Source organism: Urocampus carinirostris, chromosome 4 (assembly GCF_059441175.1).
Source record: "Urocampus carinirostris isolate Australia breed hairy pipefish chromosome 4, RoL_Ucar_1.0, whole genome shotgun sequence".
Classification (NCBI taxonomy): Eukaryota; Metazoa; Chordata; class Actinopteri; order Syngnathiformes; family Syngnathidae; genus Urocampus; species Urocampus carinirostris.
Genome location: NC_142352.1, coordinates 44,192,210 through 44,208,877, shown reverse-complemented (window position 1 = coordinate 44,208,877; position 16,668 = coordinate 44,192,210). Strand labels below are relative to the sequence as shown.

At 37.7% G+C, this 16,668-nt stretch overlaps 1 protein-coding gene across 1 annotated transcript in view; it reads left to right on the top strand.

The window, feature by feature from the left end:
• LOC148367660 (CUB and sushi domain-containing protein 1-like) overlaps window positions 1-16,668 on the top strand; it is a 654,387-nt gene that overhangs the window by 446,765 nt on the left and 190,954 nt on the right. Inside the window, exons 12-18 of the mRNA XM_088334675.1 lie at window positions 116-228; window positions 7,103-7,285; window positions 7,478-7,663; window positions 12,127-12,267; window positions 12,907-13,028; window positions 13,141-13,213; window positions 15,062-15,200. Of these exons, the coding sequence (XP_088190801.1) occupies window positions 116-228; window positions 7,103-7,285; window positions 7,478-7,663; window positions 12,127-12,267; window positions 12,907-13,028; window positions 13,141-13,213; window positions 15,062-15,200 (957 nt within the window). The remainder of the gene's footprint in view (window positions 1-115; window positions 229-7,102; window positions 7,286-7,477; window positions 7,664-12,126; window positions 12,268-12,906; window positions 13,029-13,140; window positions 13,214-15,061; window positions 15,201-16,668) is intronic.

Sequence of the window (16,668 nt, the reverse complement as noted above, 5' to 3'; positions counted from 1 at the left end):
GCCCGGTGAGTGTTTTTTTCCATCTCAGAATAAACATATCAACCTAATGCATGCTTGCATTCTAATTACCATACTAATAAAATGTGCTGTGTTTTATTTGTGTGCGTTCGGGCAGACTTACGGGGTCCAGTGTGCCTGACATCATCGTGAGTTTGTCCAATCAGATGTGGTTACATCTGCACTCCGATGACACCATCGGCTCTGCGGGGTTCAAGGCGGTCTATGAAGGTATGTCCTCTCGCAACACCTTGAATTTGTTTCCGCTGCAAACCCATACAGCTCAGATAACAGAGTGTGAAAGTCAAATTATTGCTTACGCTCTTATTAGTTCTGAACACAACCTCGTTTTCTTCTTGTTCCTGAGTGCGCGTGAAAAAATGTGTTCGTGAGTGTGTAGCTGTGAATTACAAGATGGTAATAGATTAATTATGAGTCGTTCGGGTGATCGTTTTGCTTGGTTATTTTCGTATTATGCACGAGCTGACACTAAAAGAGTAGAAGAGATAACGACAGAATCCTGAAGACGGAGTGAAGGTGAGAGGGGACGACGAACATGTTTGACTAATACTTTATTATTTAGGACCCTTCATGCATTTTATAGGTACATGTGATTAAAATCAGCCTCTTACCATGCCAGGAATGTCCTGTAATTTGATTTTAGCTAAATAAAATTCAAACGAAGCAATGCTCTGAGAAAAGTAAATACAGAGGAAATTGAATCCCAGCAGCTGCACGGGCAGGAAGAGAAGTGGACAGTGAAAAATCGGTAGAAAAGGACGAAATGACAAATTGATTGAAAGGTTAGATATATTTTGCTCAAGTCGGGGAGCAGATGAGAGCTCCCAAATGGCATTAAGCATTTGTTATTGGTCCTTGCTGACAACATGGGCATGGGTCATTCGCTCTCTGAACTATTAAATGATTGAAGTGGCTGAAGAAAAAAAAAAGTATATATATATATATATATATATATATATATATATATATATATATATATATATATATATATATATATATATATATATACACATATATCACATCTACCAAATATGTATTGATATATTTATATATAAAATTTTAAAAAAATATATATATATTTATTTCAAAATAAATAAGTAGGTGAGATAGTAACTCATTTTTGATGTTTTTTTTTTTGCTATAAGAAGTAAAGCTTTAACTTTAGAAGTTAAATCCACAGATTTTATTGTCAAAGTTAATGCTTCATCTTTGACAGCAAAGCTAATATTTTTGGTCATTTTGAATCAGTAATGTCTTTTTTTTCCTAAAATGAGATAACATATGACATGCTAGTGCTGAACACAGCTCAACAGGACTGATAATAACTTAAAAGAATAAGTTATTAGAGCCGTACGGAGTTTGGGACTTTTTTACTCGCTGCCGCCATGTCCTGGCTTGTTTGATCATTGAAACCTCTGTCAAGCTCCTTTTAAAATTTTCAAGGACACAAATGACGCACCCCATCTTTAAAGGGACCATGTTTAATTGTTAGTGTGTTTTACTGGTACAAATACAATTTCCATCAGTAAAAAAATGGTTTGAATACTAGTTGAAAACACATGAACCATAATACCAAGATTAAAAAAAAAACTCACGTCGAGAAATTTGTATTCATTTTATATGGTGTAATCCCTACCGAGAGGTCACTACCATATTTGTCGGTCATCTTGCTGCGTGATCTGTGACAATGGTTTGTGTCCGCATTAGACAATACAGTGCCATCTACTGGTCAAATATTACACACTGGGGCTTTAAGCAGATGATAATAAAAAAAAGGAAAATCAATAAATCCACAAGACATACTAACATTGGGTGGGAGATTTTAAGATAATCAATTGAGTTACAAATATATAAATCAATACTGTCATGATTACTGATGCGGGGCACCTGGGACTGCTCTGTTGGCGCCAGCATCAGTGCACCCTGATTGGCTGGTGACCTCTTTTTAAACCCCCGCCTTCCTGTCAACATTTCTCAGATCGTCTGCGAACCTTAGCTACAAGCAAGGCAAGCTCTTTTGACTCCTGACTCTGTCTTGCCCTGTTTTCCATCTGATTCCTGTTGCCGACCTCTTTTCTGAACCCGTTTATGTTTTTGTTCCTCCGTCCCGGACATCGACCTGTCTTTTCTCGCTCGCGACACTGCCTTCGATCAACATGGAAATGCCACTTCCGCGTTCCCAGCGATCTGCTACCCGTGACCGACGATCACCGGATCGTGGGGGCAAGCCCTTTCCTCCTTCTAAATAAAGCTGAGTAAAATGAACGCAATTGGGTCCCGTGTTCGTTCCTGGTCCGTGACAAATACGATTATACGATTAAAACAGAAACCCAACATGTTTGTCATTTTATTTTTTTACTTAACTTCTTAAGAGGAGATTGTTTGTTTTCCATTAAAGTTTAGACCCACTTTTAATTTGAGTGGTCTTTGATTAATGACACAAATATTGATCATGCTGAAAGAAAAAAAAAAGCTCTGTTAGTTAAGACTTTTTCAAAGTATTTTTACATTTTAAAAGTATAGTTTTGTAGGACAGTTTCATAATCTGGATCACACATTTAAAGGAGCTGAGTCATGACCAAGAGCAACCCGCCTCTCTCCATATTTCAGGTTTTCAAGAAGAGTAATGAGGTCTGCTCCCCAGCCAGAGTCCAGCAAGAACTGTTGATGTGTGGTATTTTTGATATATTGTTCACAGACAGGGCCGAGCTAATGTTTACAAATTTACAAGGATAAACATAAAACAAGGTAAACAGTAAACAAAGTAAAAAGTGGTGTTTAAGATTTTTTAATATACCTCCAGCATGCTTTTTTTTTCTCCGGCAGAGCGAAACAATTGGCTTTTGGTGCGCTTTTTGTGTCACCGCCATGCTGTCACATCCCATAATGTCATCCTTTTATGGACCCCGCGCCGTGTAACATCCTGAGAGTTATTCAGCCATGCAAGTGGCTGTATATTTTCAGGCTGTTCGCAGCATGTGTGCTGCCTAGTAACCTTATGCATTGGAACAATTTAAAGTTTGTAGGTTTGGGTGCACAGAGAGAGAGAGAGAAAGAGAAAGAAAGAGAGAGAGAGAGAGAGAGAGAGAGAGAGAGAGAGAGAGAGAGAGAGAGAGAGAGAGAGAGAGAGAGAGAGAGTTATTTTTTTCAAAATTGTAATCCACTACAATACTAGAACATGTAATTGTCAAATATTACACAGTGTCCCTTTAAGATGATCCCCTTGTGTGTTATTCAGCGGACTGTTGTTAGGTCTAGGCATGCGGTCTTCAGACACTCAGTTGGTAACCTGGGTTTTAAAAAGACTTACAAAAGCTTAATTTGACATTTGTCCCCAATGAACTCTAAATTGTCATATTTTGCTCATTTGGTAGTGTAACCCTAAATAGTCTCTTGACTGTTGAGTTTTATACATCAAACAAAGAATTGGAAGTTTGACATTGTTTCCAAGTTGAAATTTTCCGAGATCCCACGTAAGGCAAGTCTGTGTTTAGTCTTGAATGACTGAAACAAATGAGATGCTATACTTTCTGCTAATGTCCTATGCAGGGGAAACCGAGGTCCCACATTTCAAATTTAAGCAAAAGCTACTTTCTTGAGAAGCCAGCTGACAGAATCCCTGATTGGCCTGTCAACAGCATGACAAAAACACTGCAGGGGACACCAGCAGCCAAGCTAATATGGCGATGTCAAGTCAGAGAAAATGGGCCGATTTCCGCGCTCGTGTTCGGGTTGTGTGTGTGTGTGTGTGTGTGTGTGTGTGTGTGTGTGTGTTTGTGTGTGTGTGTGTGTGTGTGTGTGTGCGCTACAGAGCTAATGATTATGATAGAACCTGTTAGAGTTTCATTCGAACATGCTCTCTCTATTTCGGCGAGGCTGTCTTCTGGGACGCTGAGGAGCAATTTAGCTTTAATTGCAGGAGGCAAAACAATAAACGGCAGCATGCTCCTTTAACTAACAGGATGATGTTTATGACAGGCAAGAAAATATGCCGACGTCCTTTAAATACATTGGCATGTCGCGTTACTGTTTCTTCCCTGAGCTGTCCCCTTATCATGTACTCATCCTTCAATTTGAACGGTGTTGCATTAGCGAGGCTGAAGTTTAGTCATGCTGCTTGACTTTGCAAACTTTTCCCATCTCGATCTATCCTAATTAGAATGTTTTTTAATCAACGCAGATGTTTAAGATATTTCTTACTGCATTGAAGAGTGACATTTTGCCAGATGTCAGTCCGGTGCTAACACATTTTCCACCATGCTCTTGGACTAGCTTTGGGCAAATACAACCTCAATGTCAGGTGAGTTTGACGGGTTCGTGAAGAAGGGATTGTGTGCGTGTTCAAGTTGTGAAGATCATTTCTTACTGTTAATTAATAGTTTTGTTAAGTATTTAAGTGGAAGTTAAATTGACTAGAGTTCTTCTCACTTGATTAATATTTTCATTTAATTCTACTTTGAGATGTGTTGATATATTGATTTGTGACCTGCATCATTATGTAAAGCAGGGGTGTCAATATCAAACAAATGAAAGGGCCACATAAAAAAGAATAATGGGCCGGACTTATTTAATTGTAATTTTCCTGTAAATCATATATTTACTCTAATTCAACCTCCTGAGCTAACAAATATATTGCAATATGATCAGAAAAAAATTAAGTAATATTTTCTTATGGCCCTAAATGATCTTTAATTTTCAACAAGTACAAAATACAATTTCCCCTCCCTCATAAAATCCCTACTACATGAACACTAGATGAATGAAGTCAGTCTTATCCAGGCACCATCAATAGTCTATATTTAATATTTTAACAAAAATGTGCCAAAACCATTTCAAAGAAAAAAAGAAGATAATATTTATATAATTCAGTCAACTACAACAAAATAAATGCAAGAAGAAGTAGCATACAGTGAAACAATACACAATTACTAGTATATGATGGAATAATAAGTCATGACCGTGTTAGGGGGCCAAATAAAATGTTTTTAAGGACTGGAGGTGGCCCGCGGGGCTTGACTTTGACGTAAAGGAAAGCGACCTACGGAGGAAACAGAAAGGTTGATGAATTAAAATTATACACAGAAGAACACATGGCAACATTGTACTTGGTTAATTTTTGAAGTTGTATATATGTCTCAAACGTGGTACCTAGGGAACACCAGACCAGACGACTGTTAAGTCTCCTTTGCTTTCCTTGGCCTCGCGGATCAACTGGCCGATGATGCTTGTGAGCTCCAGACATCCAGAGGACCCTGGGATGCCACCCTTCTGGATTGATGTGTCGATATATATGTTCTTGACCATGTACGTTGTCAGCCTCTGTGCCAGGACTGAGGAGAAAATCTTACATTCAACACTTAGAGAAATGGTTTGGAATTGGCTTATTTCGGATGAGTCTGTTTCCTTGGGCACAAAGCACCCATGGATGATGGAATTCCTGGAAGAGACCGGATGGGTGCTTTAGATATATATATATATATATATATATATATATATATATATATAGAGAGAGAATAGAATATACCTTTATTGTCATTGTTACAAAATGGGTTAACATATTGTGACAACAAAATTGGGCATGACACTTCAGTTTTACACATTCACAGTGAGGTATGAGCCAAGAAGATAAAGGAACAGAGAAGATAAGGTTATAAAACAAGGGGAAAAGGCTATAGTTATAATTTACATGGTATTTACACAAAAAATGTCGGCATTTGGGATGTTACATACAGTGTTATCGTGATACCGTTGGTATCGTAAGGGTTGTGCAATATTGCATCTAGTGCAAAGTCATCATAGTGCAAAAAAAATAGTCAGCATATGCATTGGTGCAAACATAGACATCATAGTGCAGAAAAAAGAAATGGTCAGACATTGTGCAAGGTGAGCAGTAAACGTAGTGCAGTCGACATGTGCAAGAACATAGACATGAGTACCATTATATTTGTGTATATATATATATATATATATATATATATATATATATATGTATATTTATATATATGTATATTTATATATATGTATATTTATATATATGTATATGTATATATATATATATATATATGTATATATATATATATATATATATATATATATATATATATATACATAATTTTGGAAGTATGCTGCTACAACTTAAGCCTGTCTTTAAGTGCTACCTTCCAGTAGCTACAAGATCGTATACTCAGTTGCAGAGGTGAATACTTTGTCAACATTAAGGTCCAGCAATCTGTAGATATTCAAATCCTGTTTTGTTCACGGTTAATACATTTGACTTTGAAATTTTGACCGACTAAGCATAAGTGGAAGTCTGCTTTTGTCATCATCATTGACCAGGTCAGTACCCATTTGGATCTTCTCAATCCATCCAGGACATCATTATGTTGACTTCTTCTATATATGTTCTACGAGGCTTATGGTAAATGTTTCCCCCCTTTTGTAGATCCATCATTATTGCTGTATTTATGCATTCAATTCGGAGTGACTTTCTCTATTTGGAGTTGGACATCTTCACACATTTTTTTTAGTTCCTCTTTAGTGATGATCTATAAACTAACTGATATTAAGTTTAATCACTGATAACTTCCAGGGCAACATATTGCTATGGAGAATTTTAAATGTGCATAAAGTTGCTTCCTAATCACACGGGCAAAGTTAAGCATAATCGCAGGCGCATCAGTCTCTCGAAGCAAAAATCTTGTGTGACGCTTTGGCTCTCCTCCAACATGCAAGATTGACTTTTTGTAAACAACCCTTACATTTTTTAGGCATTAATTTCTCATTGTCTCCTTTCTTGTCTTTCTTTTCTTTTCTTTTTTCAAATTAAGTTAATCAATCTTTGATCTTCAGAGGTCCAACTGTGAGTTGTGTGTTTTTCTCTGTGAGACATTTTATTGGGGTGTGTCAAATGAGAAAGGCCATTGCGTACTCTTGATTGTCATTAGAATGTTCAGTGTAGAAATTAATTTAACGGACAGTTTTGTAAGCTTTTGTTCCACTGTTTGGATTTACACTCACCAGCAGTGCACCCGTTTTGAATGTTGAGTGTAATTAGCAGGCTTGTTTTTATCTCTGTGTGGCGCAGAAATTGAACGGGGAGGCTGTGGAGATCCCGGCGTGCCGTCATTTGGTCGCCGCAGTGGTGATGGATTTCATCACGGGGATGTGCTCACCTTCTTTTGCCAAGCAGCGTTTGAAATAGTTGGAGAAAAGAGCATTACATGTCAGCATAATAACCAGTGGTCTGGTAATAAACCCAGTTGCATCTGTAAGTACTCGTGTGTTATCTGTTAAATTGCTTTCCTGCTCTGAACTCCCTATCCCCAAAAAAACCCTAATTTACTTAGGTTTCCTTTTTTATTATTTCCCCTTTGCATTTCCTTTCTTCTCTGTCTGCATTGTCACTTAATTACCTTTTTACATGACCTAATTTATTTCCTATTGTCCTTTATCCTCGCAGTCTCTTGTTTCTTCAACTTCACGGCCCCATCAGGAACGGTGCTGTCCCCAAATTATCCGGAGGAATATGGGAACAATCTCAACTGTGTCTGGCTGATCATTTCAGAACCGGGGAGCCGTATTCATTTGCTGTTCTCTGACTTTGACTTAGAGCCCCAGTTTGACTGGTTGGTGGTCAAAGACGAAGGTGAGCAAAGCCCGTTTTGGGATACTAATCATTCTTGTGAGGACAAAAATGCATGCATCATAATTGATTAAACCCAAGATGTTACCATTATCAGTATTGGTCACTAAAATTGAATACTGGTATGAAAAAATGAATGGTGACTGAAACTGAATTAAGTTGATGTGCCTCATGACTGACTTGTCGTTACAGAAAAAAACATGTTTAATTGACTGGCTATAAACTTGTCTTTACAAAGAATTTGATCTCTCTGACAATGTTTGTGAAAATTGCCGAGCAATTAGGACAGTTACACAGACAAAACTAAAATTAAAGTTTCAAAGTACCAAAGTTTTCCAGTTAAATTTACTTTCCATTTATCAGAAGATGTTGCCTGAAAATACACAGTTCCACAACATTTAGGACTGTATATTAAAGGTGGCCATTTACAGCAGAAGAACCCCTATGTATTACTTTACGTGTATTTTTGTATTTACAAAATTGCATATATGGAATTCTGATGACTTTAAAATCAACAGGAACACTGTGCCATGTGCTTGATAGTGGCTTGTCCACAAAATAATATGTAGTTTTCTAACACATTTAACTTTTGTTTTGCTGAACACAAGCATTGCTTTTTTTATCCTAAAGGCAGGCAACACATTTTTTGAGTCATGCACTCAAGTTGTCTCCGTCAAAAAATACCAAAACCTTGTCTCATCTTTTACTGGACCTAAAGCTAACTTTGCCTTCGTCTACACTCTGAATAACCATTGTGTTTGCCTATTAAAAACAGTAATCCATGTTTTAGTGTCGTCTTTACGTATACAACAAAATAGTTACTGGTGGCGCTGTTAAGGTTTGACTGGAATAAGTATCCAAATATACCAGGTACCCAAGGAAGAGAATCAAAAACAATGATGTCAAAGGACAGGATGTATTGAAATTTTTGAGGAGTTGGGTGTGGGAGACCAGAATTGGGAGGAATCCGACCAGGTGGTGGGGAGCTGGAAACACTGTCTTTTGAAGCGGAGGGAGTTTAGAAGCAAGGAGAGAGGCAGTCTGTTAACAGGAGGAAAAAGCAAGGATCAATAAAATAATACAAAGATCGAAGTTTAAAAATGTGAATAAAACATAAACATGGATTGGCTCGTACGAACCACAATGGTCAACGTTTCAGCACCAGCTGTTTGTCTCCAGCTGCTTTTAAAGGCAGTAGTTGAGGTTGAAGGCTGGCCCAGGAATGAGGAAGAGGGAAAGGGATCTTGGTTGAGGTGTGGCATAACAAGCACTTTACTAAGTTACGCTTGTTAAGATGTTGATGTTTTTTTGAGTAACTATCACAGTAACTTATATTGGTAGAGTATCTAGTAGTCTACTGAGCTTACGATTTGGAGATAACGATGTGTAACTTGTTGGAGAGGATCGTGATCATGTTGATTGAGTTTATGCTTTGAGTACAACACCAAACTTGGTTAGGGTGTGATAATCAGAATTAGGTATTTTTAGGTAAGAAAAATGTATGACGCTTTTTCTAATGATACTCCCTACCAAAATACACAAATCAATTGATGATAGGCAGCGTTAAAAGGGACACTTTCATATTCGACTGGTCGCAAAGCATCATAGGCTGAGGCCATCATTGTCATGAACAGATCTGTGGGAGTTGAACTACTATACTACATTATTAACTGCCTCACAGGAATCCGCAAGCAAAGTATGTGTCAGAAACTCCATTTGTCAATTTTGTGTTAGGGCGTTATAACTTGTTCATTTATAAAACCTAGTAATCAGTTATGATATTAAGCTACTTTTAAATAATACAATCAATAAATCACTATACCAAATTACTGATTTTTCATGACAACTGTTTCAATATTGGCAGCAGACAATAAAACATTACTCCATTGCAAGTTTTTTTTGTCAAAAGGGTACTTTTTTCTTGTTGACGCTATTTATGAATTCAAATAAAGAGAGAGCTGAAAGTGTTTTCTTCCATGCAGAATATTAGTGTTTGGTAGCCTCATATCTTCTTTTTCTCCAGCATCATTCCATAAGATGAAAAATGGTGCAGTATTTTGAGACATACACTTAGGGGTCACTTATCAAATGTCAAAGTGTAGTCATTCTGTATAAACAAGCAAAATAATTTAGTTTTTTTTCAGGGATGACAGCAAACCTTTATTTTACCTTATCAGCCCTTATGAATTTGCCCCTATAAGAAGAAAACCAACCCAATGAACATTCTGTATTTGACAGAAAATGATATGACATATGCCGGGCTGCCCCCTCATCTCTGACGCCATTAAAGCTACTCTGCGCAGACAGTTGTACATACATGTGGAAGGTGCACCATTTCCCACTCAAAGAAACTGGAAAATATTCAGTCCTTGATTAACTGTTGTAACATTAGGGCCCGGTCATTGGATGCTTTGAGATCGCCATACAGACGAGATACAGCAGTGCTTAACACACGGTCGGAAATTCGCGCGCGGGTGGCAGTGCAATAATGTTTTGCGCTGCTCAATTCTTTAGAGCGCGGGTACACAGCCTTTCGCGGGCATATCGAGGCTGAACCACGGCCAGAAATTTCTGGCTATGAAGCAGACGCTGTTGGGCGCTGTTGGACGCTTTGAGAACGCCATATACAGGAGATACAGCAGTGCTTTACTTGCGGTCGGAAATTCACACGCGGTTGGCCGCGCGAAAAAGTTTTGAGCTGCTCAAAACTTTGAGTACGTGTTAACCGCGGGCGGCACACGAGGTAATGACGCGGAAATGACGTGGAAATGACGCGGAACGACGTGCTCTGGCCGCGGCCAAGTCGTGGTTACACATGGGTAGGACGGGAAATTTCAGCGGGTAATCGTGGGTGGAGCATGGCAATAGCATGTTCTGCGCTTGTATCGCGGTGTTATTACGTGAAATTAGCGTGTTTCGCGTGTGACGGTCAAACGCCTTTCTCCGCGTATATACAGCGCGATTTGCCGAGCACACGTCAGTTGTGTTTGAGACGTCAAGGGGGTGAACACGGATCCCCGTCACCGTAGTGACCTCGTCTTAATCCATTTTTATTTCTTGACATTTCTTTTCATTTCATAACAAGATAATAAAATAAAAATGAAAAACTATTACAATAATAACATATTGGCTTCTTCGGTGCCATAGCTTGAAATCTTGATCTTCACGGGACTGTGTCTTGAGCGGTTATGATTTCTACAGCCCGGTGTTATGCCGAGAAATACATCCCTGCCGAGATCTGCATCCCCTCGCTACTACAACCACTTTTACCTCTTTTGATCTCACTTTTATATCACTTTTAGGGAATGTAATGGCGAACATATAACCAAAACCACTTCGTCTTGCATTTGTTGGGAATGTAATACAACTTAAACCATTCCGTCTTTGTTTTTGTTGTGAACGTAATCGAACGGTAATGCACACCGTATATAAAACCCTCCCCCCCTCGCGTGAACGCGCATTCTGCTGAGTTTCCAACAAAAGCGATCGTATTCTATATAAAACGCTTATTAAAACAATAAAGCGAGCTAATTATAACAATTGGGAGATCCTAGTCTATATAACGCGTTTTTTTAAACAATAAAGTGCGATCGTATTCTACAAAATGTGTTTGTTAACGCGGTTGAAAAAGTCACCAACGTCAATGCACGCTTCCAACAAAAGCGATCGCAGCAGAATGCGCGTTCACGCGAGGGGGGGTGGGGGCGGGGGTGTTGCGTAGGAGTCGGATTTGGGCACAACACCGGCTCGGGAGCTTTTATACCCGTGGTCCACACGAGAAAATGACGCGGAAATGACGCGATGAGGAAGCGGAACAGTCGCCGGCGTCTGTTTTGCGGGCATACCACCGATGGACAGCGGGTTGGCCAATTTTGCACATTTTCCATCGCGGGCAACCACGGGCAAAAAAAAAAACGCAAAATTTTAGCAGTGATTCAGCCGCAAACGGCTGTGTGACCGGCCCCTTATGAAGCATAAGTTTCCAAGGACATTATCAATACCCTATACTAGACTTTGCATCACGGAGACCGGAATTTTCCAAATTAACTAAGTAGTCACATTTAAGTAAAAAAAAAAAAAAAAAAGTTGTCAAGATGGCGGCATTGTGATTCTTATACTGTCAGAGTGATTTTAGTGGGTTGCGGCTGCTTTTGTAGAAACTGTAATCAGCTCTCCAACCTATGGTGAGAATATAGAACCTCAGGCCTCGTGCGTGATACCTTAAGTTTCTTGAAAACTTACTAGGGTGCCTACAGCTATGACTGTGAAAAACGTTTTTTTTCTCTAAATTTCAGTTTTATTTTGCCAGTTTTTAATCTGCAGTAAAAATACTATTTCAGCTTAACATTTTAATTTTCTTGTTATCGCACCTTGATAAATGGCTAAAAAGTTGTATGTTTATCAACTTCAAATAATTTTGATCTTGAGTCAAAAATAATCTTTGAAATGTTTTTTTTTTCCCTTAGGTCTATCAGAGCCCACAACATTTGGAACATTTTCTGGAAAGGATGTACCATCCCAAATCGCCTCTCATGGACACATCATGAGACTAGAATTTCAGTCAGATCACTCGAATACTGGAAAAGGCTTCAATATCAGCTATACAAGTACATTCTCTTTTTCTCTTTCTCCTAATTCACCCTTTGATTCTGACCACAATAGTCTATTTTTTCAGGTGTTGTTTTCCATCTCTCGGCCTTGCTGCATGCTGTACATCTTGCATCCAGCCGTTATTTCCTTATTTAATAGAAACATTTTTGGAGAATGTGTCGCGGTATCACAAAAAAGGACCGTAAAGCGAAAAGACAATATGGGGGCAGGAGTTACGATGAACAAAGATCTCAGTGAAGTTGACAGGCAGCAGGGAAAGAAAAACATTCTGCTCTTAGGTTGAAAACTGCCAAAAATTCCAATACAGCAGGCAAAGATGAAGAGCAGGTGAACACCAAATGCTGAAACAAAAAAATAAACAAAAGACATTGGGTGTGAAGAGCTTCAACAATAAAGCAGTAGAAAACTGACTCTGCGACAGTGCAAGATTGAAAACAAAAAAAGAAAACTTTTCCTGAATTGCTCAAACCTGTTGCAGTATCCTTAGATCATACCTTACATATTACCTATACCCAACAAACGGATATGTACTTATTATACTCACATCTTTGGCTGTATTATCCATTAAAAGCCCAGAAATAACACGTATATGTATTTTACATCCAAAATTAAGTCCGATTGTGTTTTTCTCAAAGCATTCGGCCAGAATGAATGCCATGATCCAGGCGTTCCCATCAATGGGCAACGGTACGGAGACCAGTTTCAGCTCGGCAGCTCTGTTGCTTTCCGGTGTGACCAAGGATTTATTAGGACGCAGGTAATCCATAGTATATTATTGCACTCAAAACAAATAAAGGATTCAAGAGATTTTTGCATGAATATGTCCACGTGGAAAGCCTTTGTTAGTAAAACAAAAATTAAATGTACAGGGTTCGGATCAGGTCACCTGCATCATCCAAGATGGAAATGTCGTTTGGTCTGCGGCTGTGCCTCGCTGTGAAGGTAAAGAAATCCACCCTTTCTGTTTTTGCTTTGAGTAAATTTTAGTTACTGTTTGGAAGATTATTATGGTCATTTCTTGATCTAAATATATGAACCAATCAATTATTAAACATTCTCATTATTTACCCTTAAAACTTTTTCAAACAAATCTTTCAGATATTTTGTTATGTTTTTATTTTGCAATGGTTCAAGGGCGGGTGTTACAGTATGTATTTGGTGCACATTATTCATTGTTATCTCTAGCATGCATAATAGATGAGAAACATGGAAGTATAATTCAGTGCATGAATTAGTACGAGTACAGTTTTGTATGGATATGTAAGTATCCCCACCAATATAGAGTGATCATTGTTTGGTCCCCACCAATATTACGTGACCACTTAAATACCGCACTATATCCCCACCAAGGACTAGAACAAAGCCACATACTTGCATTTGGGTCGTTGACTGCAGAAAACACAAAAACATAGGATTTTCATTACAATTTTAAACAAGTTTTTTTTTTATATATTTACTATGAGAAACAGACTGACACAATGTTCTGAAAGACAAAATGGAGATAAATAGAATTTTGCTGGAATTATTAATTTGTTATGTATTAATTCATTTGAAACATCTAATAATTCGGTTTAGTAGATTGTTTTGAATCCCAGTTTTATATTGTCACGCTAGGATTGTTTTGGTTGTTTTCAAAAGGTTGAAAATTGTTCTTAAGTTCTATGAAATATTGTGAAAAAAATAAACAGTCAAAGGGAGTGTACACTTAATATACACTACTTGTATATTTGAGTGTGTGTGTTAGAAGTTTGTGTCAACCATTTTAATAAAAAATAGCTCATTAAATACAGAGTTGAGGGTTGACTTGGACAGAAAGTAATGGCGATCTTTACAATGATTAAATGTTCGAATTGTGTAATAAAGTATGATACAGGTTTGTATGCTGCTATAATTGTTAGGCAAGTGTCATCTTCTTAAAAAGTATAATATGTATATTTATTTTCCTAATTATTACGAATAAACAGTTTTACTAGATGTTTTCAATAGTTATTAATGCATTAAAGTTATTAACTCAGTTCACTTTGAGGGACTCACAGCGACTTACAGTTCCTTGACTACCTTTGAAACTGACTTGATGGAGAAGCCAAAAATATCCTTAATAAGCTACTTCATTTATAACCGTATGAGAAAACAAAACAGTTACAGCTCAACACAAGCTCACTATTTCTTCCAGATGAGACAGAGTTGCTATAATTGTGGGCCATGCTCGACAACATTTTGAGAAACTAATTAATTACTTTTCCTAGCTTTGTTTTGCAAATGTTGCATAAACAAAAAATTCTGCCACTACAGAATAGTGACTCATGTCTTTAAAGCTCCAGTGTGTAACAGTGTAACATGTGACGACTAGATGGCACTGTGTTTTATAATGTGAGCGAAAACCAGTTCCACAAAGTACTGCATACCAGCAAGTTGCCAGACAAACATGGCAGCATTATTTTTTTTTTACTTAGTGAAAGTTTATTGTTCCACTAGAAACCTTTTAAAGATGCTCCATGAAACCATTTGGCCAAAATATCAGCTGTTAAGTGAAGATGCTCCTGTAAGCTTCTTTCCTGAATTTTCTGCACTTTGTGAGCACAAAGTATGTGGAGGGTCAGACTGTATTTAGACCTTTTGACCACTTGTGGCAGTAGCGATTTCAAGTATATTTTATTACATTAAAGAACGTTAAGTATTTATTGAAATGTTTTATTCATTAAGGCACTTTTGTACTTGTAATTACCTTTAAACTAATTCAATTTCATTTGAAGTGTAAGAGTCGTGTGTGTTTTTCCTTTTTGTCTCTAGCTCCATGTGGAGGCCATCTCACTGCTGCTAGCGGAGTTCTTCTCTCTCCTGGTTGGCCTTCCTTCTACAAGGATTCTCTCAACTGCCAGTGGGTGATTGAAGCAGATACCGACCACGCAGTGAAGATACATTTTGACAGGTAAAATGGCTAAATCGGTTAAAAAAAAAAAATGTGAACTTTAACTTCTGTACTGTTTGTATAAACAAAGTGACTTTAATCTTATAAATAATAATGGCAAATAATAACCAATTTGTTGTAACCAATTACATGAAATTAGATTATTTCACACTTGAACTACTGTTTTTTTCTCAATTTATAGTTTTTGCTAGAGTTGACACATGAAACTATGCTCTGTTAGGATGCTAACCTGATATTGCATAGTTATATCTCTATTTCTGATTTCATTTCTTGACAGCAATTTTTTATGCTCATTTTTAGTTTTTAGGATCCAGATGCAATTATTGACAATGTTATTTTGACTGGTGCTAAGAGATGCTCACATCAGTGTGAAAGAAGTATGTGGCGCAGTAAATGATTAGTGTCTGAGTTTCACTTTTCCTTACGGCATTGAGCCATAAGCAGGCGCAGCTTGGCATGAAATTGCTGCAGTTGAAATGTATCTATTTGGAAACTTAGACATAAAGGCCACATCACCCTTGCAGCCTGTGAGGTATTCCATTTGTGGAGGATTGCGTTTATGCAAATGTGTTTCACTGACACAACAATGTGTTTGATTATTTATTTTTCTCATATTAATTGAAATATTCTTCTCATCTTGGATTGCTGTGTGGGTTTTTTTGGTCGGCCGCTTTATTGTTTTCTATCAAACAAACAGCTAATTGCATTCAAATAACAGCCCTATCTCGGAATGTTTACTCTCTCAAAATGATAACTTTCTGAAATCATGCCCACTCGAGTCCAAAAAAGTTGAGTTGGGATTTGGTCATTCAAATTATAATTTATATATACTGGACTGTCTCAGAAAATTAAAATATTGTGATAAACTTCTTTATTTTCTGTAATGCAATTAAAAAAACAAAAATGTCATACATTCTGGATTTATTACACATCAACTGAACTATTTCAAGCCTTTTATTATTTGAATATTGCTGATTTTGGCTTACAGCTGAAAAAAACTCAAAAATCCTATCTCAAAATATTAGAATACTTCCTCAGACTAAGTAAAAAAAATAATTTTATAACAGCAAAACTAAATCAAACATTTGAAAATGTCCATTGATGCACTCAGTACTTGGTTGGGAATCCTTTTGCACGGATTACTGCATCAATCCGGCGTGGCATGGAGGCAATCAGCCTGTGGCATTGCTGAGGTGTTATTGATGCCCAGGATGCTTCGATAGCGGCCTTCAGCTCATTTGCATTTGTAGGTCTGGTGTCTTTCATCTTCTTCTTAACTATACCCCACAAATTCTCGATGGGGTTCAGGTCAGGGGAATTAGCAGGCCAATCAAGGACAGTGATGCCATGGTCAGTGCACCAGTTACTGGTGGTTTCGGCACTGTGGGCAGGTGCCAGATCATGCTGGAAAATGAAATACTCATCTCCATAGAGCTTTTCAGCAGATGGAAGCATGTAGTGCTCTAAA